The sequence below is a fragment of the Muntiacus reevesi genome, chromosome 1 (genome assembly GCF_963930625.1).
Source record: "Muntiacus reevesi chromosome 1, mMunRee1.1, whole genome shotgun sequence".
Taxonomy (NCBI): Eukaryota; Metazoa; Chordata; class Mammalia; order Artiodactyla; family Cervidae; genus Muntiacus; species Muntiacus reevesi.
Genome location: NC_089249.1, coordinates 26,809,162 through 26,837,070, shown reverse-complemented (window position 1 = coordinate 26,837,070; position 27,909 = coordinate 26,809,162). Strand labels below are relative to the sequence as shown.

Below are 27,909 nucleotides of genomic sequence, written 5' to 3'. Positions count from 1 at the left end.
TATGCCAACTTTTTCACACTCCTCTTTCATTTTCATCAGGAGGCTCTTTACTTCTTCTTCACTTTCTGCCATAAGGTTGGTGTCATCTGCATATCTGAGGTTATTGATATTTCTGCCAGCAATCTTGACTCCAACTTGTGCTTCATCCAGCCGAACATGTCTCATGATGTACTCTGCATATAAGTTAAATAAGCAGGATGACAATATACAACCTTGACATACTCCTTTTCCTGTTTGGAACCAGTCTGTTGTTCCATGACCACTTCTAACTGTTGCATCTTGAGCTGCATACAGATTTTTCAGGAGGCAGCTCGGGTGGTTCTGGTATTCCCATCACTTAAAGAATTTCCCATAGTTTGTTGTGGTCCACACAGTGAAAGGCTTTGTCATAGTCAATAAACCAGAAATAGATGTTTTTCTGGAACGCTCTTGCTTTTTTGATGATCCAACAGATGTTGGCAATTTGATCTCTGGTTCCTCTGCCTTTTATAAATCCAGCTTGAACATCTGGAAGTTCATGGTTCATGTACTGTTGAAGCCTGGCTTGGAGGATTTTGAGCTTGACTTTGCTAGTGTGTGAGATGAGTGCAATTGTGCGGTAGTTTGAGCATTCTTTGGCATTGCCTTTCTTTGTGATTGGAATGAAAACTGACCTTTTCCAGTCCTGTGGCCACTGCTGAGTTTTCCAAATTTGCTGGCATATTGAGTGCAGCACTTTCACAGTATCATCTTTCAGGATTTGAAATAGCTCAACTGGAATTCCATCACCTCCACTAGCTTTGTTCGTAGTGATGCTTCTTAAGTCCCACTTGACTTCGCATTCCAGGATGCCTGGCTCTAGGAGAGTGACTATACCGTTGTGATTATCTTGGTCATGAAGATCTTTTTTGTGCAGTTCTTCTGTATATTCTTGCCACCTCTTCTTAATATCTTATGCTTCTGTTAGGTCCATACCATTTCTATCCTTTATTGTTCCCATCTTTGCATAAAAATTTCCCTTGATATCTCTAATTTTCTTGAAGAGATCTCTAGACTTTTACATTCTGTTGTTTTCCTCTATTTTGAACATAAAGAAGAATTCCAGAAAAGGCTGTGTTTTGGCATCATTAGGGGAAATATTGTATCAATATACTGAGTTGACTTAAAATCAGCATTTAAAAAACTAAAAGATCATGGCATCTGGTCCCATCACTTCATGGCAAATAGAAGGGTAAAAAGTAGAAGCAGTGACTGACTTTTATTTTCCTGGGCTCCAAAATAACTATGGATTGTGACTGCAGCTATGAAATTAAAAGATACTTACTCCTTGGAAGGAAAGCTATGCAAACCTAGACAGTGTGTTAAAAAGCAGAGACATTACTGCTGACAAAGGTCCATATAGTCAAAGCTGTGATTTTTCTAATAGTCATGTATGGGTGTGAGAGAAGTTTGAGCATTGATGCGCAACTGATACTTTTGAATTGTGGTGCTGGAGAAGACTCCTGAGAGTCCTTTGGCCAGCATGGAGATCAAACCAGTTAATCCTAAAGGAGTCAACCCTGAGCATTCATTGGATAGACTAATGCTGAAACTGAAGCTCCAGTACTTTGGCCATCTGATGCAATGAGCTGGTTCATTGCAGAAGACCCTGATGCTGGGAAAGATTGAAGGCAAAAGGAGAAGGAGGTGGCAGAGGATGAGATGGTTAGATAGCATCATCGATTTAATGGACATGAATCTGAGCAAACTCTGGGAGATAGTGAAGGACAGGGAAGTTTGGCATGCTACAGTCCATAGGATCACAAGGAGTGGGACATGACTTAGCAACTGAGCAACAACTATAAATACTGAGTCTCCTGAGACAAAGAATACTGAGGTACGTGAGGTTTGTTGGTAAGTAAAGGAAGAAATTCTTTCAAAGAGGGACATTAGAAGTATTGTAATAGATTTCTTACAGTTGCCATAACATTGTTATGAACTAGGTGGGTTAAAATGACAAAAATTATTCTCTCAAAGTTCTAGAAGTCAGAAGTGTGAAATTAACATGTCTGCAGGTCCATTCTCCGCCTGAAAGTTCTAGTGGAGTGTCTTTCCTCCTCCAGCTTTTGATGGCCCCTGACTTGATTCTGGGAACATAACTTCATTTTCTTCTTTTGTCACGTGACCTTTTCCCTGTATCTTAAATCTCCTTCTCCTTTCTATAATAAGGAAACCAGTCAGTACTAAGTGGTGAAAAGCTAAAAGCTTTTCTTTGAAAACCAGAAATAAGGATGCACAGTCTTGCCACTTTTATTCAATATAGTACTGGAAGCCCTAGACAGAGAAATAGGCAAGAAACAGAAATGAAGGATTGCACATTGGAAGGGAAGAAGTAAAGCTGTTAGAATTTGCAGGAGACAGGATATAATATAAAGAAAACTAAAAAAACTGTTAGAACTAATAAAGTCACTAAAGTTATAGAATATGAGATCAATATATAAAAGTCAGTTTCATTTTTATACACTAATACAATTAACAGAAAGAGAAATTAAGAAAATGATCTCATTTACAATTGAATCAAACAGAATAAAATACATAGGAATAAAGGTAACCAAGGAGGTGATTGACGTTTACAATGAAAACTATAAGAAATTAATGAAAAAAATTGAAGAAGACACAAATAAATGGAAAAATATTCTATGTTCATGGATTGGAAAAGTTAATATTGTTAAAGTGTCCCTACTCCCCAAAGCAATCTACAGATTCGGTGCAATCCTTATCAAAATTCCAATGGCTTATTTTCACAGAAATAAAACAAACTATCCTAAAATTTGCATGGAGCCACAAAAGACCCTGAATAGCTAAAACAATCCTAAGAAAGAAGAAGAAAGCTGGATGCATCAACACCCCTGATTTCAACTTTATTACAAAGCTATAATATTAAAACAGTATGTTGTTGATGTGAAAAGAGACACATCACTGGGACAGCATAGGGAGTCCAGAACTCAACATGTGTGGCCAATTTATTTATGACAAAGGAGTCAAATATATACCCTGAAGAATGGATTCTCTCTTCAGTAAATTGTGTTGAGAAAACCGGATAGCCACATGTAAAAGAGTGAAACTACACCACTGTCTTACATCATACAGAAAAATTAACCCCAACTGTATTAAACACTGAAATCATAAAACTTCTAGAATACAACATAGGCAGTAAGCTCCTTGACATTGGGCTTGGTAATGATTTTTAGGATCTGACACCAAAAACAAAGAGAACAAAAGCAAAAATACGCAAATAGAACTATATAAAAAGAAAACCAAACCAAGGTTAGAATTAAAACAGATTGGCGGTTGCCAGAGGCAGGGAGTGGGAACTGGGAAAAATGGGTGAAGTGGGTCAAAGGGCAAAAACTTTCAGTTACTAAATAAATAACGCCTGGGGATGTAATGTGAAGCATAATAACTATCGTTAAAAATATTATGCTGCATATTTGAAAGTTCCTAAGAGAACAGATCTTAAAAGTTCTTATTATAAGAAAAAAACTCTCTGGCTATATGGTAGCCAGTGTTGACTAGATGTGTTATTGTGATCATTTTGCAGTATATACAAATATTGAATCATTGTGTTATATACCTGATATTAACATAATGTTGTTATTTCAGTTCTTGGGCTTCCTGGGTGGCTCAGGTGGTAAAGAATCTTTCTGCAGTGCAGGAGACCTGGGTTTGATCCCTTGGTCAGGAAGATCCCCTGGAGAAGGGATTGGCTACCCATGCCAGTATTCTTACATGGAGGATTCCAGGGACAGAGGAGTCTGGCAGGATACAGTCATGGGATTGCAAAGAGGCAGACATGACTGTGTGAATAACATTATATGTCAGTTATACATTTAAAAAGAGAGAGAGGAAACCAATTGTTGGATTTAGAGTAACTCCAAGATGATCTCCTGTCACAATTGTTAACGTAGTTAAAAACTGTTTTATAAAAAATGTTAAATTGATAGGTACCAGAAATTAGGAACTTGATATATCTTTTAAGGACACAATTCAATGCATTAGAGCCTGCTCCCTAGACTCCACAAATTTCTGCCCTTCCACAGTACAAAATACATTTATCCTATTCTAGCATCCCCAGAAACTTCAGTTCATTTCAGGCTGTGAAACGAAGAGAAGCTAAAAGCAAAGGAGAAAAGGACAGATACTCCTATTTGAATGCAGAGTTCCAAAGAATAGCCAGGAGAGATAAGAAAGCCTTCCTCAGCTATCAATGCAAAGAAATAGAGGAAAACAACAGAATGGGAAAGACTAGAGATCGCTTCAAGAAAATTAGAGATACCAAGGGAACATTTCATGCAAATATGGGCTCAATAAAGGAGAGAAATGGTATGGACCTAACAGAAGCAGAAGACATTAAGAAGAGGTGGCAAGAATACACAGAAGAACTGTACAAAAAAGATCTTCACGACCCAGATAATCACAATGATCTGATCACTCACCTAGAGCCAGACATCCTGGAATGTGAAGTCAAGTGGGCCTTAGAAAGCATCACTATGAACAAAGCTAGTGGAGGTGATGGAATTCCAGTTGCTATTTCAAATCCTGAAAGATGATGCTGTGAAAGTGCTGCACTCAATATGCCAGCAAATTTGGAAAACTCAGCAGTGGCCACAGGACTGGAAAAGGTCCATTTTCATTCCAATCACAAAGAAAGGCAATCCCAAAGAATGCTCAAACTACTGCACAATTGCACTCATCTCACACACTAGTAAAGTAATGCTCAAAATTCTCCAAGCCAGGCTTCAGCAATATGTGAACCGAGAACTTCCAGACGTTCAAACTCGATTTAGAAAAGGCAGAGGAACCAGAGATCAAATTGCCAATATATGCTGGATCATCAAAAAAGCAAGAGAGTTCCAGAAAAATATCTATTTCTGCTTTATTGACTATGACAAAGCCTTCGACTGTGTGAATCACAATAAACTGTGGAAAATTCTTCAAGAGATGGGAATACCAGACCACCTGACCTACCTCATGAGAAACCTGTATGCAGGTCAGGAAACAACAGTTAGAACTGGACATGGAACAACAGACTGGTTCCAAATAGGAAAAGGAGTACATCAAGGCTGTATATTGTCACCCTGCTTATTTAACTTCTATGCAGAGTACATCATGAGAAACGCTGGACTGGAAGAAGCACAAGCTGGAATCAAGATTGCCGGGAGAAATATCAGTAGCCTCAGATATGCAGATGACACCACCCTTGTGGCAGAAAGTGAAGAGAAACTAAAAAGCGTTTTGATGAAAGTGAAAAAGGAGAGTGAAAATGTTGGCTTGAAGCTCAACATGCAGAAAACTGAGATCATGGCATCTGGTCCCATCACCTCATGGGAAATAGATGGGGAGACAGTGGAAACAGTGTGAGACTTTATTTTTGGGGACTCCAAAGTTACTGCAGATGGTGACTGCAGCCATGAAATTAAAAGACACTTACTCCTTGGAAGGAACGTTATGACCAACCTAGATAGCATATTAAAAAGCAGAGACATTACTTTGCCAATAAAGGTCTGTCTGGTCAAGGGTATGGTTTTTCCAGTGGTCATGTATGGATGTTTGAGTTGGACTGTGAAGAAAGCTGAGCACCGAAAAATTGATGCTTTAGAACTGTGATGTTGTAGAAGACTCTTGAGAGTCCCTTGGACTGCAAGGAGATCTATCTAGTCCATCCTGAAGGAGATAAGTCCTAGGTGTTCATTGGAAGGACTAATGCTGAAGCTGTAACTCCAATACTTTGACCACCTCATGCAAAGTGTTGACTCATTTGAAAAGACCCTGATGCTGGGAGGGATTGGGGGCAGGAGGAGAAGGGGACGACAAGAGGATAAGATGGCCGGATGGCATCACCGACTTGATGGGCATGAGTTTGAGTAAGCTCCGGGAGTTTGTGATGGACAGGGAAGCCTGGCGTGCTGCGATTCATGGGGTCACAAATAGTCGGACACGACTGAGCGACTGAACTGAACTCACATCCATATGTGACTAGTGGAAAAACCATAGCTTTGACTATATGGACCTTTGTTGGCAATGTAATGTCTCTGCGTTTTAATAACGCTGCCTAAGTTTGTCATAGCTTTTCTTCCAAGGAGCAAGCCTCTTTTAATTTCATGGTTGCAGTTACCATCTGCAGTGATTTTGGAGCCCCAAAAAATAGTCAGCCACTGTTTCCAGTGTTTCCCTACCTTTATGCCATGAAGTGATGTGACCAGATGCCAGGATGTTTTTTCAATGTTGAGTTTTATGCCAGCTTTTTTATGCTCTTCTTTTACCTTCATCCAGAGGCTCTTTAGTTCTTCTTGGCTTTCTGCCATAAGGGTGGTATCATCTGCATATCTGAGGTTACTGATATTTCTCCCAGCAATCTTGCTTCCAGCTTGTGCTTCATCCAGCCCAACATATCACATGAAGCTTGTATTTCCTAAAGCTGTAACAAGGTTCCACAAACTTGATGATGTATGGTAGCAAAAATTTTTTCTCTCACAGTTATGGGAAATAAAGTCTAAAATCTACATGTTGGCAGTGCTGTTCTTGGAGCTGGCATTCTTTGTCTTGAAGGAGCTGAAGTCAGTTTCTGCCTCCTCCTCCACTAGTCTCGCTCCCCTTTCCTTTAGGGAAACTAATCTTAGGACTTAGGGTTCACTCTGTGTCCAAGGTAATCTTATCTTGGGATATCAAAGACCCTAGTTTCAAATTACATACACAGATACCAGCAATTAGGAGATTATCTTTCTTGAGGGCATCACAATTCAACCCACTTCATGCACCAAAGATGAATTTCAGTGTATTTTTAAAATGTTAATGCAGATCATAATAATGTGGATAGAAACACTCAGAATATGAAGACAAATGACCAAAACATTGAAAAGTGACTTTTATTATTAAGCCATTTTTTTTCCTGTCAAAATATTAACTATTTTGAGAGACAGTGTTGTTAGAACGTTCCTTTCTGTTATCAGAATTTAAAATACAGCCAAATTGTGGAGAGCAGGGTTAAAAAGATAAAAGTTGTAAGAAATTAGAATTTGATGATGTTGACATCCTCACTGAATGGGGTCTTGTTTGTAGATGTATACATAAGGCATCAGTCTTTCCCATTAACTGTTGCAAACTGTCTGCTCTTTTTTCTTTCCCCCTCCTTATCCTCCTTTTTTCCTTCCTTCCCCCTTCTTTTCCTTCATCATCTTTTCCTCTCCCTTTCTCCTTTCCATTCCTTTCTTTTCTTTCTGCTTGGCTTGAATTAGCTTTGAGCATCTGCTTCTCAAGGCACTTTGCCTTTGAAGGCTTTAACAAAGTTGAAAACAAATAGTAATTTGTTTTAAATGTGGCACAGAGTGGAGTTTCTGCCTTTCCCTTTGGAGCAAATAATAAGGTGACATTGAAGTAGCAATAGGAGCAGTTCCAGTCCAGTCAACAAATCAGCTAAGAATTTAGCCATCGTTATGCAAGGGGCCAGATTCTCAGCCTTTGAAGGATTTGGCCTTTATCCTTTAATGGATTATAGTTGGTGGAGAAATTGTTGTGTTAACTGAGCAATGATAGTGACAACAATAATGGCACTGCTATAAACATATCATCTTCTGTTATGAATTGCACTTGAGTAGTTGTTTTCATCTTTAACCAATAAATTGGCTATGGCCTGCTTACTCATTTCTCATTTGAAACTATTAATTCTTTCCTAAAAGTTTGCTTTAGACATGGATGTGACATTGTCACATTTGGGTTTTGTAAGGTGGCATGTAGAAAAATCAGTTACCTCAGTGCTGGTGTGAAGACATCATGGGATTTTTTTTGCATACCATCATCCATTGTATCTGTTAGAAGAGTCCGAGAAGAAATTTGTTTCATTATGTTGTTTTTGTCTGAGAGGGGGCCACAAAGCCAATAGTTTGGGGTCTGTGTGCTGATGAAATCCATACAGTTGGGTTAAGTTGGCCATTAATGGGTCAGGGCCAGACATGAAAATGAACTCTTTGAAAAATTTTGGAAGTCTTAAGCTAATGGGACACACATTTAAGGGTGTCTGTTTCAGTACTGGATACAGTTGATTATGGCACTAATGCTTTATTTCCATATGTAAGATTACTTTACCTTTAGGCTGATTCTTTCATGCTTGTGTTATTTTTTTCTCCCATTTTATATTTAGCTAAGTATTTGAATTAGTCTGTGAAACTTACTTGGTAATATTTTGAAGAATTCTGTCATGTATTGTTTTTACTGGTTGTATAGGGAAACTAAGAAATGAGGGAGTAAGGAGGTAAAGATTAAACATATATTCAGTTGGAAAGACTGCTGCATCATGCCAGGGAAACCTACTTTCCTTTATTAGAGATTGCAACTAGGCTTGTTGCAGCTATTGAATGTGGGGTCAGTAAGAGATGGAGAGGTGGTGTTTTGTTGTTTTTTTTCTGTTTTGACAAAGTGGGTGCCTATGGGATAATTTTATCTTCGTGCCTCTGTGACATTTATAATTGTGTCATATGTTAGATTCTTCAGATTTTGGTGGGAGCATTTTATACCATTTCTCAGTCCAAATCTTCCAGTGCATTGGTTAGATGTTATCCAATTATCTTTACTTTGATTTCTTACCCTGCAAATTTCCTTTTGGACTATCTGGAGATGCTTATGACTGCCTTACCCAATATAGTGGGTTACTTGTTTTGTAAAGGATATAATCTTGTGGCTTCAGAGAGAGTGGTGATGACACCTGGATTAGAAAACTTTTCTCAATCAGGCTATATTAGTTAATTATATTCTACTAATTAGGTTCAGTCTAATTATAGACTTGTTCTTGGCTAAAGAATTTGGAGGGTGAAAAGCAACTATTTTCTAATAGGTGAAGTAGAATAGTGGATTGGATTTGTGAATTTTCCTTTCTCCCTCTGTCTCTCACTCCCTCTCTCCATTCCTTGCTTCCTACCTTCTGTCCTTCTCAAGTGTTTTTTTAAAACTACTGTAATAATTCATTCTAAATACATCAGTCAAATGTTGCCTTTTACTGTCTTTAATTTGTGAGGATCCTGCTACTATGCATCAATTAATTTATTAGAGATGATTAGTATGGGCTTCCCAGGTGGCACTAGTGATAAAAAACCTGCCTGCCAATGCAGGAGGCATGAGACGTGGCCTTGATCCCTGAGTTGGGAAGAGCCCCTGGAGGAGGACATGGCAACCCACTCTAGTATTCTTCCCTGCAGAATCCATGGACAGTGGAGCTTGGCAGTCTGTAGTTTGTAAGGTTGCACAGAGTTGGACATGACTGAAGCGATTGAGCACACAGTATGGGTTCTACTGGATTTTTTTACGGCCAATAATAATGTGAATTGTAAAGTGTTTATCAGTTTTTCCCTTTAGATTTGGCTTAAAAATATTTTTCTGCATGAATTGTGATTCAAATATTTGAATAGAGTTTTGTCATCAATATAGCAATGAGATTTTAAAGTTTTTTTTCAAGTTGCTAATTTCTCGTTTTCCCATGAAGCATCTATATTTGTTAATTTTGTGGTTCCTATTTACACATGTATTCAATCAAAGGTAGTTTTTCAGCAACAAACATGTGCAGGCATATTAAAATACTAGACCTATGTATGTTTAATAATTTCAACAAAGGATTGATACTGGGTGATTGTGAGTAGCAGAGTTAATGTGCTTCTGGTAACATTTGAAAAGTACCTTTCACATTTTTGTCACAACGGTATTTCTGGCTGACAGTAATGAACTGATGATTGACTATTTCAATTTTATCAAGAGTGATCAGTTTGTGTGTTATTTTCATCAGATATTGTTCATTGTTGTTCAACCCACTAAGTTGTGTCTGACTCTGAGACTCCATGGACTGTAGCATGTCAGGCTTCCCTGTCCTTCACTATCTTCTGGAGTTTGCTCAAAATCATGTCCTTCAGAAGGAGTGACTTATGACAGATTAGTCTATTTATTAATGAGTTTTTATAGAAAGAAAATCTGTTGAAAAGCAATTTGGAATGTACTCAGATATCAGATAGTTCAGTCTTTGTCATGATAATTTTCAGTATACATTTGGCTGGCAGATCAGAAGATGTGATTTAGCCTTTGCCCTGCCCTCACTGATAACTCAGTGATCTTGAACAGACTTCTTGGTCTCTCAGCCTTAGTTTCCTCATTTGTAAAATGGATGCATTGAAAAAGCTTACCTTTGAAGTCTTGTTTAGAAACTCTGTGGCTTTATTTAAGGTGAGGGCATTTTCCTGAATCTTCCCATTCTGATGATGGTTTTGGGTTTGACATTTTGAAAGAAAGCTATCATTGTGCTCAAATTTGGTTTTGACTACTTTGAACATAGGTTGTAAAAAGAATTTCAGGCCATGCATGACTATTTGGTTATTCCTGTGTTTTTCTTTTGGTGACTGGGCAGCCTGATCTGTTACAGTGTGGTTGTATGATTACCATCAGTAACTTTGAAGTAAGCAAAGTGGGTTGATTTATCTAGCTAGTTTTAACATATAGCATCATAGAATGATATCGTAGACTGTTATTCATTGTTGTTCAAGTGCTAAGTTGTGTCTGACTCTTTGCAACCCCATGGACTGTAGCATACCAGCCTTCCTTTTCCTTCACTGTCTTCTGGAATTTGCTCAAACACTTGTCCGTCAGAAGTTGGTAGTATATTTTAGAAATGATTTCATCTAACTCTCTGATTTAATAGGTAAAGAAACTTGCTCAAAGATGTTTCTTTTTTTATTGTTGTTTTTTTTTTTTTCATTTATTTTTATCAGTTGGAGGCTAATTACTTTACAATATTGTAGTGGGTTTTTTCATACATTGACCTGAATCAGCCATGGATTTACATGTATTCCCCATCAATTTATATGCTGGGCTTATATCAGAAAAAGAGCATTGATCATAATCTAATTTATTCATTCAACAAACAGATATGTGAATCTATCAAGTAGCCTTCTTTTTGAAGACCAAATTTTAAATACATTTTCAACAATTCTTATTATGATTTTAAATAACTTTCTCTGGTGAAGAATGAAACACCTTTCTTACTTCCCTAATATATCTGGTCTTCAGATCCTGTCTGTTCAATCTCATCTTTATTCAGTCCTTATTTATTGAGCAGGCATTATATACAAGGTGCCGTTTGAGATATGTATGTTCAATGGCAAGTGAAATTTCGCCTTCCTAAATTGAACTTAATGTCAGATTTTGAAATCTCCCTCCTGTCTGGTTTTTCCTCACTTTCCCACGTGCCATAGTATTAAGAGTACCATCATTATCTTCCCCAGTGTGTGAGAGAGATGGGCAATGAAGAGTACCAAACAGTAAGTAGTGATAAGTGCGAATAAAAATAAAGCATGATTAGTGGACAATGATGAGTGTGTGATATTTTATATAGGGTGGTCAGTGAGCATCCCTCTGGTATGATGGTTTTTGAATAGTACCAGAGGAAATGAGTGTGTGGTATGTGGGGCAAAGAGTATATCAAACACAGCAAATAACTTCAATAGCTTTATGGTAATAATGTGCTTATAATGATTTGAGGAAGGCCAGTGACAACAAATGGAAGGATTTAGGGAGAGAGGGGTATAACTTTGGGCTATGGTAGGGATTATGGAGTTTATTTGCAGTAATGTGGAAGCTTAGAAATTTTAGTCAGGTGTGTGATATTTTATTATTTTACAGATATTTATTGAGTACCCATACTATGCCTGGTACTATTTTAGGTGTTAATGGATACTGTGGTGAACAATTCCTGCCATCATAGAAATTACATTCTTTGTGATTGTCCTCAAGTTTTAAAGGACTGTTTTGGCTGCAGTCTTGGAGGAAGGGTAGAATCAAAGAGGCAGGGATGTTGGGAAATGATCATAGTGTGGACTGGAGAAGTAGCAGTGGAGATGTTGACAACTGTCCAGATTGTAGATCATGAGATGGAGACATTAGGAGGTTTAAATAAGTAAGTAAATGGCCCAGTATTTGCAAAGGGTTTAGAACAGTGCCTAGCACACAGTTGTATTGTTAAAGACTTTGTTAAAGAAATTTTAATCAGATGTTTTAGACTTTGTTGAAGTTAACTTTTTTGTTTTAGATGTTTTAGACTTTGTTAAAGTTAACAAAGTTAAAGACTTTGTTAAAGATATAAAAATGAACATCAAACCAGTAAGGTTTTGTGGTATATTACATGTGGATTGTGATGGGAAAAAAGTAGAGAAACTAAAAATGATTTCAGGATTTTTTTGAGCGAAGGGAAGATTGGTAAAGGAAAATGAAAGGTTTGACATTGGACATGTTAATTTTGAGATTTCTTTTAGATATACATGTAAAGACTTTAATAGACAGCTAGATTAAGAAATCTGACGATTAGCTATGGCAGAATTGGAGATATAATTTAAGGAGTTGTACAAAGATGATATTTAAGTTTACTTATCAGTTAAACAAGTTAAAGAAGAGTTCTCATCCTCTGGAACTCCTGCAGTTTGAGATTGGGGCAGTGAAGAAGAGCAAATGGGATGGACTGAGAAGGAGAAGAAACAAATGAAGAAAATATTTCAAGAAGGAAGAGGAGTGGATTGGGCTTGGTGATTGGCAGCAGCAGAGGCTACATGATTTTTGAATCTTCTTATATTTTCTTAAAAAAACTAGTCTAAAGTAGTTAAGGGAGAAAAGTCAATAAATAACATCTTGAATAAGAAAATAGATGGCAGTTAAGCAGCTGTGAAGAGATACCCCACGTCCAAAGTAAGAGAAACCCAAGTAAGACAGTAGGTGTTGCGAGAGGGCATCAGAGGGCAGACACACTGAAACCATAATCACAGAAAGCTAGCCAATCTGATCACAGGACCACAGTTGTGTTTAACTCAGTGGAACTAAGCCATGCCGTGTGGGGCTATCCAAGATGGTCGGGTCATGGTGGAGAGGTCTGACAGAAGGTGGTCCACTGGAGAAGGGAATGGCGAACCACTTCAGTACTCTTGCCTTGAGAACCCCATGAACAGTATGAGAAGGCAAAATGATAGGATACTGAAAGAGGAAGTCCCCAGGTCGGTAGGTGCCCAATATGCTACTGGAGATCAGTGGAGAAATAACTCCACAAAGAATGAAGGGATGGAGCCAAAGCAAAAACAATACCCAGTTGTGGATGAGACTGGTGATAGAAGCAAGGTCCGATGCTGTAAAGAGCAATATTGCATAGGAACCTGGAATGTTAGGTTCATGAATTGGAAATGGTCAAACAGGAGATGGCAAGAGTGAATGTCAACATTCTAGGAATCAGCAAACTAAAATGGACTGGAATGGGTGATTTTAACTCAGATGACCATTATATCTACTACTGTGGGAAGGAATCCCTTAGAAGAAATGGAGTAGGCATCATAGTCAACAAAAGAGTCTGAAATGCAGTACCCTAATGCAGTCTCAAAAACAACAGAATGATCTCTGTTCTTTTCCAAGGCAAATCATTCAATATCACGGTATTCCAAGCCTATGCCCCAACCAGTAATGCTGAAGAAGCTGAAGTTGAACAGTTCTATGAAGACCTACAAGAACTTTTAGAACTAACACCCCAAAAAGATGTCCCTTTCATTATAGGGGGCTGGAATGCAAAAGTAGGAAGTCAGGAAACACCTGGAGTAACAGGCAAATTTGGCCTTAGAGTACAGAATGAAGCAGGGCAAAGGCTAATAGAGTTTTGCCAAGAGAGCACACTGGTCACAGCAGACACCTTCTTCCAACAACACAAGAGAAGACTCTACACATGGACATCAGTAGATGGTCAACACCAAAATCAGACTGACTATATTCTTTGCAGCCAAAGATGGAGATGCTCTATTCAGTCAGCAAAAACAAGACCAGGAGCTGACTGTGACTCAGATCATGAACTCCTTTTTGCCAAATTCAGATTTAAACTGAAGAAAGTAGGTAAAACCACTAGACCATTCAGGTATGATGTAAATCAAATCCCTTATGACTATACAGTAGAAGTGAGAAGTAGATTTAAGGGACTAGATCTGATAGACAGATAGTCTGATGAACTATGGACAGAGATTTGTGACACTGTACAGAAGACAGGGACCAAGAACATCCCCATAGAAAAGAAATGCAAAAAGGCAAAATGGTTGTCTAGGAGGCCTTACAAATAGCTATGAAAGGAAGAGAAGCAGAAAGCAAAGGAGAAAAGGACAGATATTCCCATTTGAATGCAGAGTTCCAAAGAATAGCCAGGAGAGATAAGAAAGCCTTCCTCAGCTATCAATGCAAAGAAATAGAGGAAAACAACAGAATGGGAAAGACTAGAGATCGCTTCAAGAAAATTAGAGATATCAAGGGAACTTTTCATGCAAAGATGGGTTCAATAAAGGACAGAAATGGTATGGACCTAACAGAAGCAGAAGATATTAAGAAGAGGTGGCAAGAATACACAGAAGGACTGTACAAAAAAGATCTTCACGACCCAGATAATCACAATGATCTGATCACTCACCTAGAGCCAGACATCCTGGAATGTGAAGTCAAGTGGGCCTTAGAAAGCATCACTATGAACAAAGCTAGTGGAGGTGATGGAATTCCAGTTGAGCTATTTCAAATCCTGAAAGATGAAGCTGTGAAAGTGCTGCACTCAATATGCCAGCAAATTTGGAAAACTCAGCAGTGGCCACAGGACTGGAAAAGGTCAGTTTTCATTCCAATCCCTAAGAAAGGGAATCCCAAAGAATGCTCAAACTACTGCACAATTGCACTCATCTCACACACTAGTAAAGTAATGCTCAAAATTCTCCAAGCCAGGCTTCAGCAATATGTGAACCGAGAACTTCCAGATGTTCAAGCTGGATTTAGAAAAGGCAGAGGAACCAGAGATCAAATTGCCAATATCTGCTGGATCATTGAAAAAGCAAGAGAGTTCCAGAAAAACATCTATATCTGCTATATTGACTACGCCAAAGCCTTTGACTGTGTGGATCACAATAAACTGTGGAAAATTCTTCAAGAGATGGGAATACCAGACCACCTGACCTGCCTCTTGAGAAACCTGTATGCAGGTCAGGAAGCAACAGTTAGAACTGGACATGGACCAGTAGACTGGTTCCAAATAGGAAAAGGAGTACGTCAAGGCTGTATATTGTCACCCTGCTTATTTAACTTATATGCAGAGTCCATCATGAGAAACGCTGGGCTGGAAGAAGCACAAGCTGGATTCAAGATTGACAGGAGAAATATCAGTAGCCTCAGATATGCAGATGACACCACCTTTATGGCAGAAAGTGAAAAGGAACTAAAAAGCCTTTTGATGAAAGTGAAAGAGGAGAGTGAAAAAGTTGGCTTAAAGCTCAACATTCAGAAAACTAAGATCATGGCATCTGGTCCCATCACCTCATGGGAAATAGATGGGGAGACAGTGGAAACAGTGTCAGATTTTATTTTTGGGGGCTCCAAAATCACTGTGGATGCTGACTCAAGCCATGAAATTAAAAAATGCTTACTCCTTGGAAGGAAAGTCATGACCAACCTAGACAGCATATTAAAAAGCAGAGACATTACTTTGCCAACAAAGGTCTGTCTGGTCAAGGCTATGGTTTTTCCAGTGGTCTTGTATGAACGTTTGAGTTGGATTGGGAAGAAAGCTGAGTGCCGAAAAATTGATGCTTTTGAACTGTGGTGTTGGAGAAGACTCTTGAGAGTCCCTTGGACTGCAAGGAGATCCAACCAGTCCATCCTAAAGGAGATCAATCCTTGAGTTTTCACTGGAAAGACTGATGCTGAAGCTGAAACTCCAGTGCTTTGGCCACCTCATGCAGAGAGTTGACTCATTGGAAAAGACCCTGATGCTGGGAGGGATTGGGGGCAGGAGAAGAAGGGGACACCAGAGGATGAGATGACTGGATGGCATCACCAACTCGATGGACATGAGTTTGAGTAAACTCCGGGAATTTGTGATGGACAGGGAGACCTGGCGCGCTGCTATTCATGGGGTCACAAAGAGTCGATCAAGACTGAGCCACTGAACTGAACTGAATATTTTTGTATGTTCCTTTTTGTTTCTTTAAGTTCAGTAATAAACCCTTTCCTTGTTATTAATTTTACTAATTTGACTCATCCTTTTTCTTTTTTTTCCTGCCTTGGTCAATGAGTGTTTGTCATATTGCTGATTTTTTAAAAAGAACCAACTTTGATCCAGTTTATTTTCTCTTTTGATTTTCTATTCTTTTCTTTTTATTCTTTTAGTTTCCTTCATTATGCTTGCTTTGGGTTTAGTTTATCTTCTTTTTCTAGTTCCTTAAGATGAAAGGTTAGGTTATCGGTTTGATGTTTTTCTTTTTTTAGTATAGATTTTTAATTTCCCTTGTGATTTCCTCTTGACTAATTGATTATATAGGAATATGTTGTTTGATGTCTACAAATTTGTGTATTTTCTCATTTTTTCACTATTATCTCAAATTTCATTCCATTGTAGTTGAAGAGAATTCTTCGTATGACTTCAGTATTTTAAAATTTATTAAAAAGATTTGTTTTGTGGTTTACCATGTAGTCTATCCTGGAGATTGTTTCATGTCTACTTGAGTTTAATGTGTATTCTGTTGTTGTTGAGTGGTGTATTCTATAGTGTCATTTCTCATAGTTGGTGTATGTGTTGTTCAGTCTTCTATCATTTATTTTTTTGGGCTCCAAAATTACTGTCGATGGTGATTGCAACCATGAAATTAAAACACGCTTACTCCTTTGAAGGCAAACGCTTACTCCTTGGAAGACAAGTTATGACCAACCTAGACAGCATATTAAAAAGCAGAGACATTACTTTGTCAACAGAGGTCCATCTAGTCAAGGCTATGTTTTTTCCAGTAGTCATGTATGAATGTGAGAGTTGGACTATAAAGAAAGCTTGAGTGCAGAAGAATTGATGCTTTTGATCAGTGGTGTTGTAGAAGACTCTTGGGAGTCCCTTGGACTGCAAGGAGGTACATCCAGTCCATCCTAAAGGAAATCAGTCCTGAATATTCATTGGAAGGATTGATGCTGAAGCTGAAACTCCAATACTTTGGCCAGCTGATGCAAAGAGTTGACTCATTGGAAAAGACCCTGATGCTGGGACAGATTGAAGGCGGGAGGAGATAGATGATGAGATGGTTAGATGGCATCACCGGCTAAATGGACCTGAATTTGGGTAAACTCCGGGAGGTGGTGATGGACAGGGATGCCTGGCGTGCTGCTGTTTATGGGGTCGCAAAGAGTCGGACACGACTGAGTTACTGAACTGAATTGATATCAGTAATCAGAATTTCGGCATAATCCAACAAGCATTTGTCAATAGCTGCTGTATTCTAAGGGGCTTCCCAGGTGGTGCTAGTTGTAAAGAACCCACCTGCCAATGCAGGAGATTAAGAAACTGGGGTTCAGTCCCTGGGTTAGGAAGATCACCTCAAGATGGATGTTTCAACTCACTCCAGTCTTCTTGCCTGGAGAATCCCATGGACAGAGGAGCCTGGCAGGCTACAGTCCATTGGGTCACACAGAGCTGGACACAACTGAAGCAACTTAGCACATGCTGTATTCTAAGGCATGTGCAAAGCAGTAGATTGCTGTTCCTTCAATGTAAGAAGATGTAGCCATCGGTTAAGTGTTTATTTTCAACTGCAATAAAATATGTCATAGAACATTTTTATCATTTATAAAATGTCTATTTGAAAGACCTGTTATATGAATTGCTTAATATATTGTACTCTGTGTGTGCCTTTAATAGCCCCTCAATACTTTTTAATGGTTCATGTCATTATTCAGAACCATAGTTGCTGAATGGTCAAACTTTATTATTGAAATCTTGCATATACATCTTCAATTTCTAAATAATGATGTAAAAGTAGAATATATTCTATTTCATTTAGCAAATCTAAATGAATTTGCTTTGCTTTAGATTGTAAAACACTGAAAAGCTTTTGGACCTTTTTTGTTCTAAATTTGAATTTTGAACTAAAGAGATTAGCTGGTAGTAGGTATTATCAATGAGTGAAAAAAGTAAATTAATATTTAATTAGTTAAGTCTGAAAAATCTGGTTTTAGTAAAGTTCAATTGTTTCTTTACTTCTGGGTTTGTAGGAGGTTCTATATTTTAATATATATTGTTAATTTCCAGAGTTTGTTTGCCCATGTAACCTATTTTATATGAGTTTGTTATTAATCAGTGGTCTTAAGATACAGTATATGCATCTCAAGAACTGCCTAAGGCGTTCTACTGTGATATGAAAGGAAAATATCATAATACCTATTTCTCTTTATTTTTTTTAATCTTGAAAACTAAGAAAAACAAAATCTATGTTATTATTCATCATAGAAATTGATACCTTTGCCCTCCTAGGTATCTCTATGAAAGTCACAAACCATCAGTGAGATGACCTGACCTGAATGGGCATTCCAAAGTGATGAGTTGGTGGTGCTGCCCACATGTGTTTGCTTGTTTTTAGTGTAATAGAATGTATGAGCTTGCTTTACTAGGTATTTGGATTCTACTGCTTTGTTATTTAGTTTTGACTAAAACAACTCTTTAGTCCATCTTAAAGGAGGTTAGTCCTGTGTGTTCATTGTAAGGACTGATGTTGAAGCTGAAACTCCAATACTTTGGCCACCTGATGCGAAGAGCTGACTCATTGGAAAAAACCCTGATGCTGAGAAAGATTGAGGGCAGGAGGAGAAGGGGATGAAAGAGGATGAGATGGCTGGATGGCATCACCGACACAATGGACATGAGTTTGAGTGGACTCCCGGAGTTAGTGATGGACAGGGGGGTCTGACTTGCTGCGGTTCATGGGGTTGCAAAGAGTTGGACACAATTGAGCGACTGAAGTAAAAACAACTTTTGCAGAAATGGGAAAATGACTTTAAGAAAAGATTGCTGCCATGAGCCATAGATTGATAATCATACCAACAGAAATCAGTGTTTATATCAAGGGCCCTTATTGGTCCTTTATGTTTAGGCTATTTTGGTAAAGAGTGATTTAGCTACAGAAAGATACATAAAGCTGTATACTGGAAAAGGCAATTAAAATTTGATAATGAAATAGAAATTCTTGAATAAGTTAAGTATAAACAGTTTATAAATGAGGAATTGATAACATTCCCAGATGGTGCTAGTGGTAAAGAACCCACCTGCCAATGCAGAAGATATAAGAGCTGAGGATTCGATCCCTGGGTCAGGAAGATCCCCTGGAGGAGGGCATGGCAACCCACTCCAGTATTCTTGCCTAGAGAATCCCATGGATAGAGGAGCCTGGAGGGCTACAGTCCATATGGTCACACAGAACTGCACATGACCAAGGCAAGTTGGCACACACTCTCACAACAATAAATGAAGAAGAACTGTTTTTCTTGTCTTTTATCCTAAATATCATTAATTTTCTCATCAAGTCTACTGAGGTGATGGTGTAGTCATTCAGAGTCCCAGGCTGACAGAGGCCCTCCTGCTGTTTGCAGCACATGTCTTTAATTGTCATCCAGGGCAATGACATCAGCAAGCAAATAGCGGGGGACAAAGGAAATGTGTGGAGGATTTGTTGGAGGTTTTGTGGTTCAGGTCTGAAATGGTGTGTGTCACTGCTGCCTACCTGACATTCCTAAAATAAATCATACTTGGTTGAGATGTATTATTTATTTATTGCTAGATTCCATTTACTAATATTTTATGTAGAATTTTAGTTTTTGTTTTCATAAAAGAGATTGGTCATAATTTTATCTTTGCATATTTTAGTATAAGGGATATACTTTCTTAATAAAATATGTGGGGAAATATTCCCTCTTTTTTCATTCTCTGGAAGATTTTGTGTAAGAGTTGTGTTATTTGTTTATTAATTGTTTATTAAAAGTAACCTTTTAAATAATCTGCACTTATATGTTTCTTGGTCAGAAGTTTTATTTTGTTTTTAACGTAATATAGGTTCAGTTTCTTTTTTTAACACATACAAAATTTTTCAGAATTTTTATTTCATCTTCTTTCAGTTTTGTTTTTTTCCCCTGGGAGTATTTTTCATTTTACCTAAAATTTCTTATTTATTGCTGTAATATTTAGCAATATCTTACTATTTGTTTAGAAAAATCTATAGGTTGCATAATATCTTGAATTCATGAATAATATTAGAAAATTTTCTTTTTTATTTTCTTCATCACTTTATTGTTTCTGTCTTGCTAGATTTTATTTTTTCTTCTTTATTTGGATTTTTTTTTAGCAATTCTTTTACACACATATTTGCCTTTTTACTTTGTCTCTTGTCTTTTTAAAGGGTTTTTGTTAAAAAATATATTTTCAATTATTTATAGGTTTTTTCCCACTACCTTTTGGTCCTCTAATCCTGCTTTCTGCTGTTTTATCTATTATTTACCTCATCTATTGCATTGAGCTGTATAATTTATTTTATGAATTCCAATTCTCTGAAGAAATTCTCTGTAATATCCACTTTCTCCACTTCTCTATTTTCTTGTGTGTATTTATTCATGAATATTGAAACTTTTTGATAACTAATATCGGAATCACCCATTGGTCTATTTCTTTTGTCTTTTCTATTTTATGTTTCTTTGGTCTCATCTGTTATCATTTCTGACAATTTTGCATTGAAAGCTTTACATTGTGTTTGAAAAATTGGAAAGGTTCTATAGGATGTTAACATTATCCGAAGAGAGTTCAGCTTCTCCTTTGCTTGGAAGGTAGAATGAGGGTTTATTCTCCTTAATCTAGTAGTTCTCAAATTTTGTTACATATTGAACTATTGACATGTGTTTATTACTGGAGAAGTAACAACAATAAAAAAAAGGTCCTGGCTTGTTGGATGACACAGGGCCTCCTGTCTCTGGATCCAGGTCCACAATTGCCAGATGTCTCAAGGAATAACACCATTGCCTTCGGTTATCTAACCTGTAAGCCTGGTTTTCCTTTCCCAGTTATGGTTTCCATTTAATATCTCACTGCTATCTTCAGAATGCTTTTAAACAGAAAGTTTTTTTGAATGGATTTCTCTGTGTTTTCAGCTGCAACATTGGTGTGCCACAAATCACTCACATCACTTATAAATGCAAAAGTCAGTTGTGTGTTATTTTGTAAACAACAGCAACAACAACAAAAAAACAAAAACAAGTCATAGCTTAGTTTCTTATTTTCTTTCAGGAAAAGCATAAACAAGAATTGGAAGATATGAGGAAAGCGGGACATGAAGCCCTCAGCATTATTGTGGATGAATATAAGGTAGTGATTTGAGAGTCTGTTTCCTTTATTCTTTTAAAGTTTGGCAAATTTTAGTAAAAACACTATGTATATGCAAATCTTCACAAATTATAGAATTGTTATCATATTTTCATATGGAATTTCTTTCAGTTGATCAATAGTGCTCATTGAAAGCATAGTTGATAAGTTACAAAGGTAATGTTAGATGTTGCTCTGCATTTGAGAACTTACAGAATATTTGAGTACGCAGGATTGAAGTTTTAAGACAAAATACTATAAAATTAATTGCTAGATTAGCTTTTTTGGTCTTTACTGTGATTCTACTTTTATAGGAAAAAAGATATGTAAATCTTAAAATTATTTTCATACTTTTTTTTTAAACAAGTTAAATAGATTTGACATTAAGTAAGTATCGATATCAGAGATATATTCAGTATTATTCTGGATAAGCTAAGCCTGCATAAACTTAAACATTTAAAGCAAATTCAGAGTTTAATGGCAAAATCTTTTCCTTCCTAAATTTCATTTTAGATCATTTTTTCCCATGAAGTAATTAAGGAATACTTTCTTGTTGAAATCAAATTCCAACAATTCTCCCCAGAAATCATGTGTGAATGGTTTGATGTCCATCCTTCTAGAGATTTCTCTTTATATTTAAATATATGCACACACATATTTACTCATATCATGCTATATAATTTTGATTTGCTTTTAGAAATATATTCTTCTACTCAATCTATTCTTTTGTTTCTTGCTATACTTATTTGTCAGTATATATTTTCTTGTCAGTATATATAAATGATCCTATTTTTGTCATTGTTCTATACTATTGCATTCTATGTTTATACACATGCACATACACACACACACACAAATATATATATATATACATGCACCATAATTGGCTTAATTCTGCCTGTATAAATAGGCATTAGTTTATTTTTATTGTTAATTATTATAATAACTTTTAAAAAATCCTTCTATCATTTGTGGAATGTAGACATTATTTGTTGATTCAGCTTCATCCCTAGACAAGATAGAAGTTCATTTTAATTAGCTGGCAGTTTAATGCTAAAAAGCTTCCCATAACAAGTCATTTGAATAAAAGTAGTAAAATGAATAGATCCAGAATTTAAGTTGAAGACACTTTTTAAAAAACTGAAGGTATTAAAATAGTCTGGTAGATATGTCTTGGGATCTGGAAGGTCATTTTTATGGCCACACCCAGTACAGAAACTTGTGCCATTCTTGAGAAGGCTATTTTAAAATGTCTGCTTTTTATAGCTGTGATTATTGGCTCTTTTCTTTATAGTATGAATTTTTCATTCTACTAATATAAACCAGCTTTATAGTTATTGAGTTGGAGGAAAGTGTATAGGATCTATTTTGAACCATCTTCTCTTTTGTCCTAAGGCTAAGGGTGGGAAGAATTAAAATAATGGAATTTACATAATCCTCCTGGCATATTATGTGGTGTATTCTTGGATGAATTTATGTTTTACTTATTTATATTTTATGAATTCTAAATTAAATGTTGTGAAAGTACTTAAATTGTTGTGTTGTTCTGAAAAACTTAGTATTTGATATTTAAAATTTTTTTGGTTCTGGCTCTACATATTTCCTTTGCTAAAAATATGTTTATTGTGTATTACTTTCAACACTGGCAAATAATGAGTTTAAAAGCACTTGTGACAACTTTGCAAATATATTTTGTAAATTATATTTTAAAGAAAATTAGTTGAGAGCTACTCATTTCACCTCTTTGTCTCATATCATTATGGGATGCTCATTTAGAAAAAGAATTTAGAAGTTTAGGCATTATGTATTTATTTCAATTTGCTTAAAAGGATTAGGTATCAAGTCAAGTAACCTACAAAGTTATATTTAATTTATCATTTTATACTTGTAGTCAGTTAGTACATAAAGTATATAAATTCTCTTATAGCATGAAACTTTAGTGTAAATACTTTTTATATAGCCTTCTGTATTGATTTATTGGTGAGCTTCACATTTTGCACAAAGATACTACAATATTCTTACAAAGGATATATCTGATAATTAATTATTGTATAAAATTTTAGAAACCAAAGTGTCTTAGAAAGATACTGACAATCAACTTCGTAGTACTATGGAAAAACTAAAGTAATTTAGATAGGAAAAATATCAATGTTTTCTTGGTTAATTAGTTGTCTTTGTAATGTAAATGTTGATGATTTGTGGCCCCTTATGGAACAAGAAAAGAAACAATTTTGTTTTTTTTCATCATGATTCATGCATGAGAAGATCATATGCTAATTATTTTATTTTGCTTCTCTTTTTGCCTCATTTGCCCCAGACAAGGTACTGGAGAAGTAACCAGCCCAGAAATATCAATGGGATCAGGCAATAGACCCCCCAAAAAACCTACTCTTTCTATCCAGAGGACCAGGAAAGCTTCTACCGGCTCTCGATAATAACCATTCTAATTCCACCAGATACCAGAGAGTAAACTGTAGCCTGACTCAAGCCCTGCCAACAAAGGCTAGTTAAGGGGGCCTAGACTTGACCTTTTATCAGTTCATAATGAGGTGCCCTTTCTCATCCTCACTGGGGTGGTGTGTGTGTTAGTTGCTCACTCGTGTCAGACTGTTTGTAACCCCATGGACTGTAGCCTGCCAGACTCCTCTGTCCATGGGATTTACCAGGCAAGGACACTGGAGTGGGTTGCCGTTTGCTTCTCCAGGCGATCTTCCTGACCCAAGGATCAAACCCCAGTCTCCTGCATTGCAAGCAGGTGCTTTACCTCCTGAGCTACTAGGGAAGCCCCATTGGGATGGGGTCACTTTCATTTTTATATTAATTTTAGAATAAGTATGTAAATTTAAAAAGTTCAAGTTGGATTTTAATTGTATTTTCATTGAATATGTAGATCAATTTAGGGAGTATTGCCATTTTAATTGTATTAAGTTTTCTGATCCATAGTCATGAAATGGCTTTATGTTTATCTTCTTTAATTGCTTTCAACAGTGTTTTATAGTTTTCAATATTCTTTTATTCTTTTTGACAATGTTCTAAATTGAATTGTTTTTCTTAATTTATGTTTAGATTGTTCAGTGCTGCCATGTTTTTGCATGTTGTTCTTATACATGGTCATTAGTTCTAATAGTTGTTTAGATTTTGTAAGATTTTTTATATATAAGACGATGCCATCTGCAGCTAGAGATTGCTTCCTCTTTTTCAATCTGGATGCTTTTCATTTCTTTTTTCTTACCTAATTTTCCAGGTAGACTTCCAATATAATATTAATAAGAGCTGCAAAATATATATGTTTGTTGATTAACCATTAAGTATGATGTTATCAGTGAGATTTTTATAGATGGCCTTTATTAGGTTGAGGAAATTTCATTTTTATATGTAGTTTGTTGTTTTTTTTTTTTAAATCATGAAAGGCTGCAGGATATTATCCAATGCTACATCTCTGTTGAAAAAATTTTTTTTTTTCCTTTATGTGATGTGTTCCACTTGTCTCCTGCATTGCAGACAGATTCTTTACTGCTGAGCTTCAGGGGAAGCCCCTATTATTATGTATTTTGTATTAATGTCCTTATCTTTTGCTAACTTTAATAATGGTATATCATAATGCATACATTTTTATATTCTATAAATTCCTGAAGGAATTTGCATCTCTGCAAAAATTTCCTCTTTAGGACTGCTAAGAACTTCTACTAGTAGAGCTGATTGATTATTTTGAGTCAGATAAACCTGGATCTAAGCGCTAGCTCTGGTACTTACTAACAGTGTCACCTCAGGTAATTTATTATATATGAATTTTAATTTCCCCATAAGTATATGAGGGAATAAAACATAGAACCTATTCAGAGAAGTATTGTGAGGGCCCAGTGAGATAATGAATGTTGATCACAGCTAATAATAATAGTATCACTGATTCAATGGACATGAATTTGAGCAAATTCTGGGAGATGGTGGAGGGTAGAGGAGCCTGGTATGCTGCAGTCCATGGGGTCCCAAAGAGTTGGATGTGATTTAGCAACTGAGCAACAAAAACAACAATGATGATGCTGTCAATAAATTTTCGCAATTTAGTTATTATAACATTCAATGTATCAGTTTTCTAGTATAGCAATTTTAATGTCTTGTCATTTTCTTACAGCTGACTATTAATTAGCTTACCTCTCAGAATTATACAGTGTGGATGCTTGTTTCAGTTTGTTTTAGAAATCTCTATTGAAGAGAAAGCGATCATGGTTCAGCCCTTCATATTCCTGGGCTTCTGCTAAAAAGTCAGTGTTCTTTAATTCATTTAGAAAGTAAAGTTATTATTCTCCAATAAAAATAATTAATTAAAAAGAAGAAAGTAAGTGACTTGCTTCAGATTGATGAATGAAAGAAAGAAAGTGAAGGCACTCAGTTGTGTCCGACTCTTTGTGACCCCGTGGACTGTAGCCTACCACGCTACTCCGTCCATGGGATTTTCCAGGCAAGAGTACTGGAGTGGGTTGCCATTTCATTCTCCAGAGGATCTTCCCAACCCAGGGATCAAACCTGGGTCTCCCACATTGTGGGCAGACGCTTTAACCTCTGAGCCACCAGAGAAGTCCATGATGAATGAAAGGCCATGTGAAATTCTGCTGAAGTGCAGAAGAAAACAATGCTAGCGCTAACTTAATGTGCTACATATGCCAACTTTTCCTATAATATTTACTTCATTATATTTATTTTTTTCTTTCATGTCATGATTTTAAAAATCTGTTATCCTGATAATTAACAACAGTAAAATAAATGTAGATCTTGGGAGGCTTGCCATAGGAGCATGCCACATCTAAGATTGTTTACTACAAGGAACAAGAATTTCCTTTACTTGTTTAACTGGGCTTTTTTCTTCAAATTGTCATTTTCTGTTATATACACTAGCTCAGACTTCACAGTTCTTTGTATCTGTACTTTTCTCTGTTAAGTATTACTGTCCATGATATGTATGCGTGCCAAGTCACTTCAGTTGTGTCTGACTCTGTTATCCCATGGACTATAGTCCACTAGACTTCTTTGTCCATGGGGTTCTCCAAGCAAAATTACTGGAGTGGGTTTCCATGCCCTCCTCCAGGGGATCTTTCTGACCCAGATCAAACCTGTGTCTCTGAAGTCTCCTGCGTTGGCAGGGGAGCTCTTTACCACTAGAGCCACCTGGGAAGCATCCATGATACAGAGCACCTTTTTTTATTACGGTAATGTGTAGTTGTATTACTGGGCTGCTATTTTGCTTGTGATGTACTCATCAGTTGTCATCGATTAGGGTATCTTAACCTCATGGTTCTCACTTTCTGCAGGACATAATAAATAAATTACTTGGGTTGCTTTTAAGAAATCATACTAGTTTTCTTCTCTGGAAATTTAAAATCAGTTCACATAGGTGGGATTTAGGCATCTGTATTTTCTTTGAAGTTTTAGAAGTCATTCTGCTATCCTGAGGAGGTTGTTAACCATCAGCTTATCCCTTCATGTTTATTTGCCTATCATTGTATCCTATCTGTAGCTATTTTCCCCATTCTTATTATCTAAATTGAACCTGTCAAGATTGTATGTGGGTGGATATGTGTGTCTGTGTGCATGTTTAGATTGAAATCACAGGGAAATTTTTCTTTATGAGAAAATGAGAGCTACTCTGACAGATTTAAATGACAGTTGAATGGATCACTTTCTGTTTTTAAAAGTTACAAAAGAAGCTAAAGTTTTAGCTGTAACTAAGGAACTAGATTTATCCCACATGAAGATTTTTTTAAACTTATGTCTTATTTTCCTTTATGTAAGATAAGTGATCAGAGCAAGAAAAAGTTTCCTTACAGTGGAGTATTGTTATAATAGCACAGAAGGACTGTCAAAGGAAATCATATATAGAAAAAATACAGGCATATTTGCTAAAATAAATGTAGTTCTCTAACTTAAGGCATGTGATGCCCTGAATTTTAAAAAGAACATATCTTGCTATCTCTATTTCTCACACAGATGTTTGGTTCTTATTTTTTTTTTCCAAAAGTATCTCTGTATACTGTATACATTTATTCAGTTAATATACTGTATGTAAGTGCTTGGGGTAAAACTATTTTAGATGTTAATACATCCTTAAAATTAATTTTCCTTTTTATCCAAAATGACTTTTGGGAAGAATTTTCCAAAGAAAAGTCTAATTGACTCAATGTGTTCAACTTCAAAGCTAGAACTTTTGCTCACGTGCTCTAACAGTGAGTGGAAAGTACTCAAGAAATTAAGTTTAGCATGTTGTTTCTATTTTATCTTATTTTATTTTACTTTAAATCTGGTTCATTGATGATCCCAAGTTGACATGTATAAGATAACAGGATTTTTTTGGTTAATAGTTTTGTTTTACTACTATATACTGGATCTTCTTTTTCAAGGCAGTGACAAAAGACTGCCTACTTTCTTTCTTTCTTTTTAATGTGTTGTTTGCTTTAAGATAGATTAGTTGGAAAAAAGTTGAAAAAAAGAATTTCCTTTTGAAACTCTAGTATTCAGAATTTATTTCATCCTGAAGTTATATCTGAAAGTTATTTTCTTTGTTCAGACTCAACTTGTTTATTTTTCAAATAGACTTACACTCAGCTGTTTTGTTGTTTAAACTAAAGGAATTTAGACATTTTTCAAATCATAGGAGATAGAGTGTTGAAACATTGATATAGTTGATAGATGAGTCAAAATGGTGACTGGAAAGTTAG

At 36.4% G+C, this 27,909-nt stretch overlaps 1 protein-coding gene across 4 annotated transcripts in view; it reads left to right on the top strand.

Annotated features, from left to right (window-relative positions):
• Window positions 1-27,909, top strand: part of CCDC91 (coiled-coil domain containing 91) — a 372,640-nt gene that overhangs the window by 177,512 nt on the left and 167,219 nt on the right. For 3 of the 4 annotated variants that reach the window (XM_065939919.1, XM_065939910.1, XM_065939923.1), the window contains one exon: window positions 21,125-21,202. The exons of the other annotated variant lie outside the window; for it this stretch is intronic. In XM_065939919.1, the coding sequence (XP_065795991.1) occupies window positions 21,125-21,202 (78 nt within the window). The remainder of the gene's footprint in view (window positions 1-21,124; window positions 21,203-27,909) is intronic. 4 annotated transcript variants of the gene reach the window in all.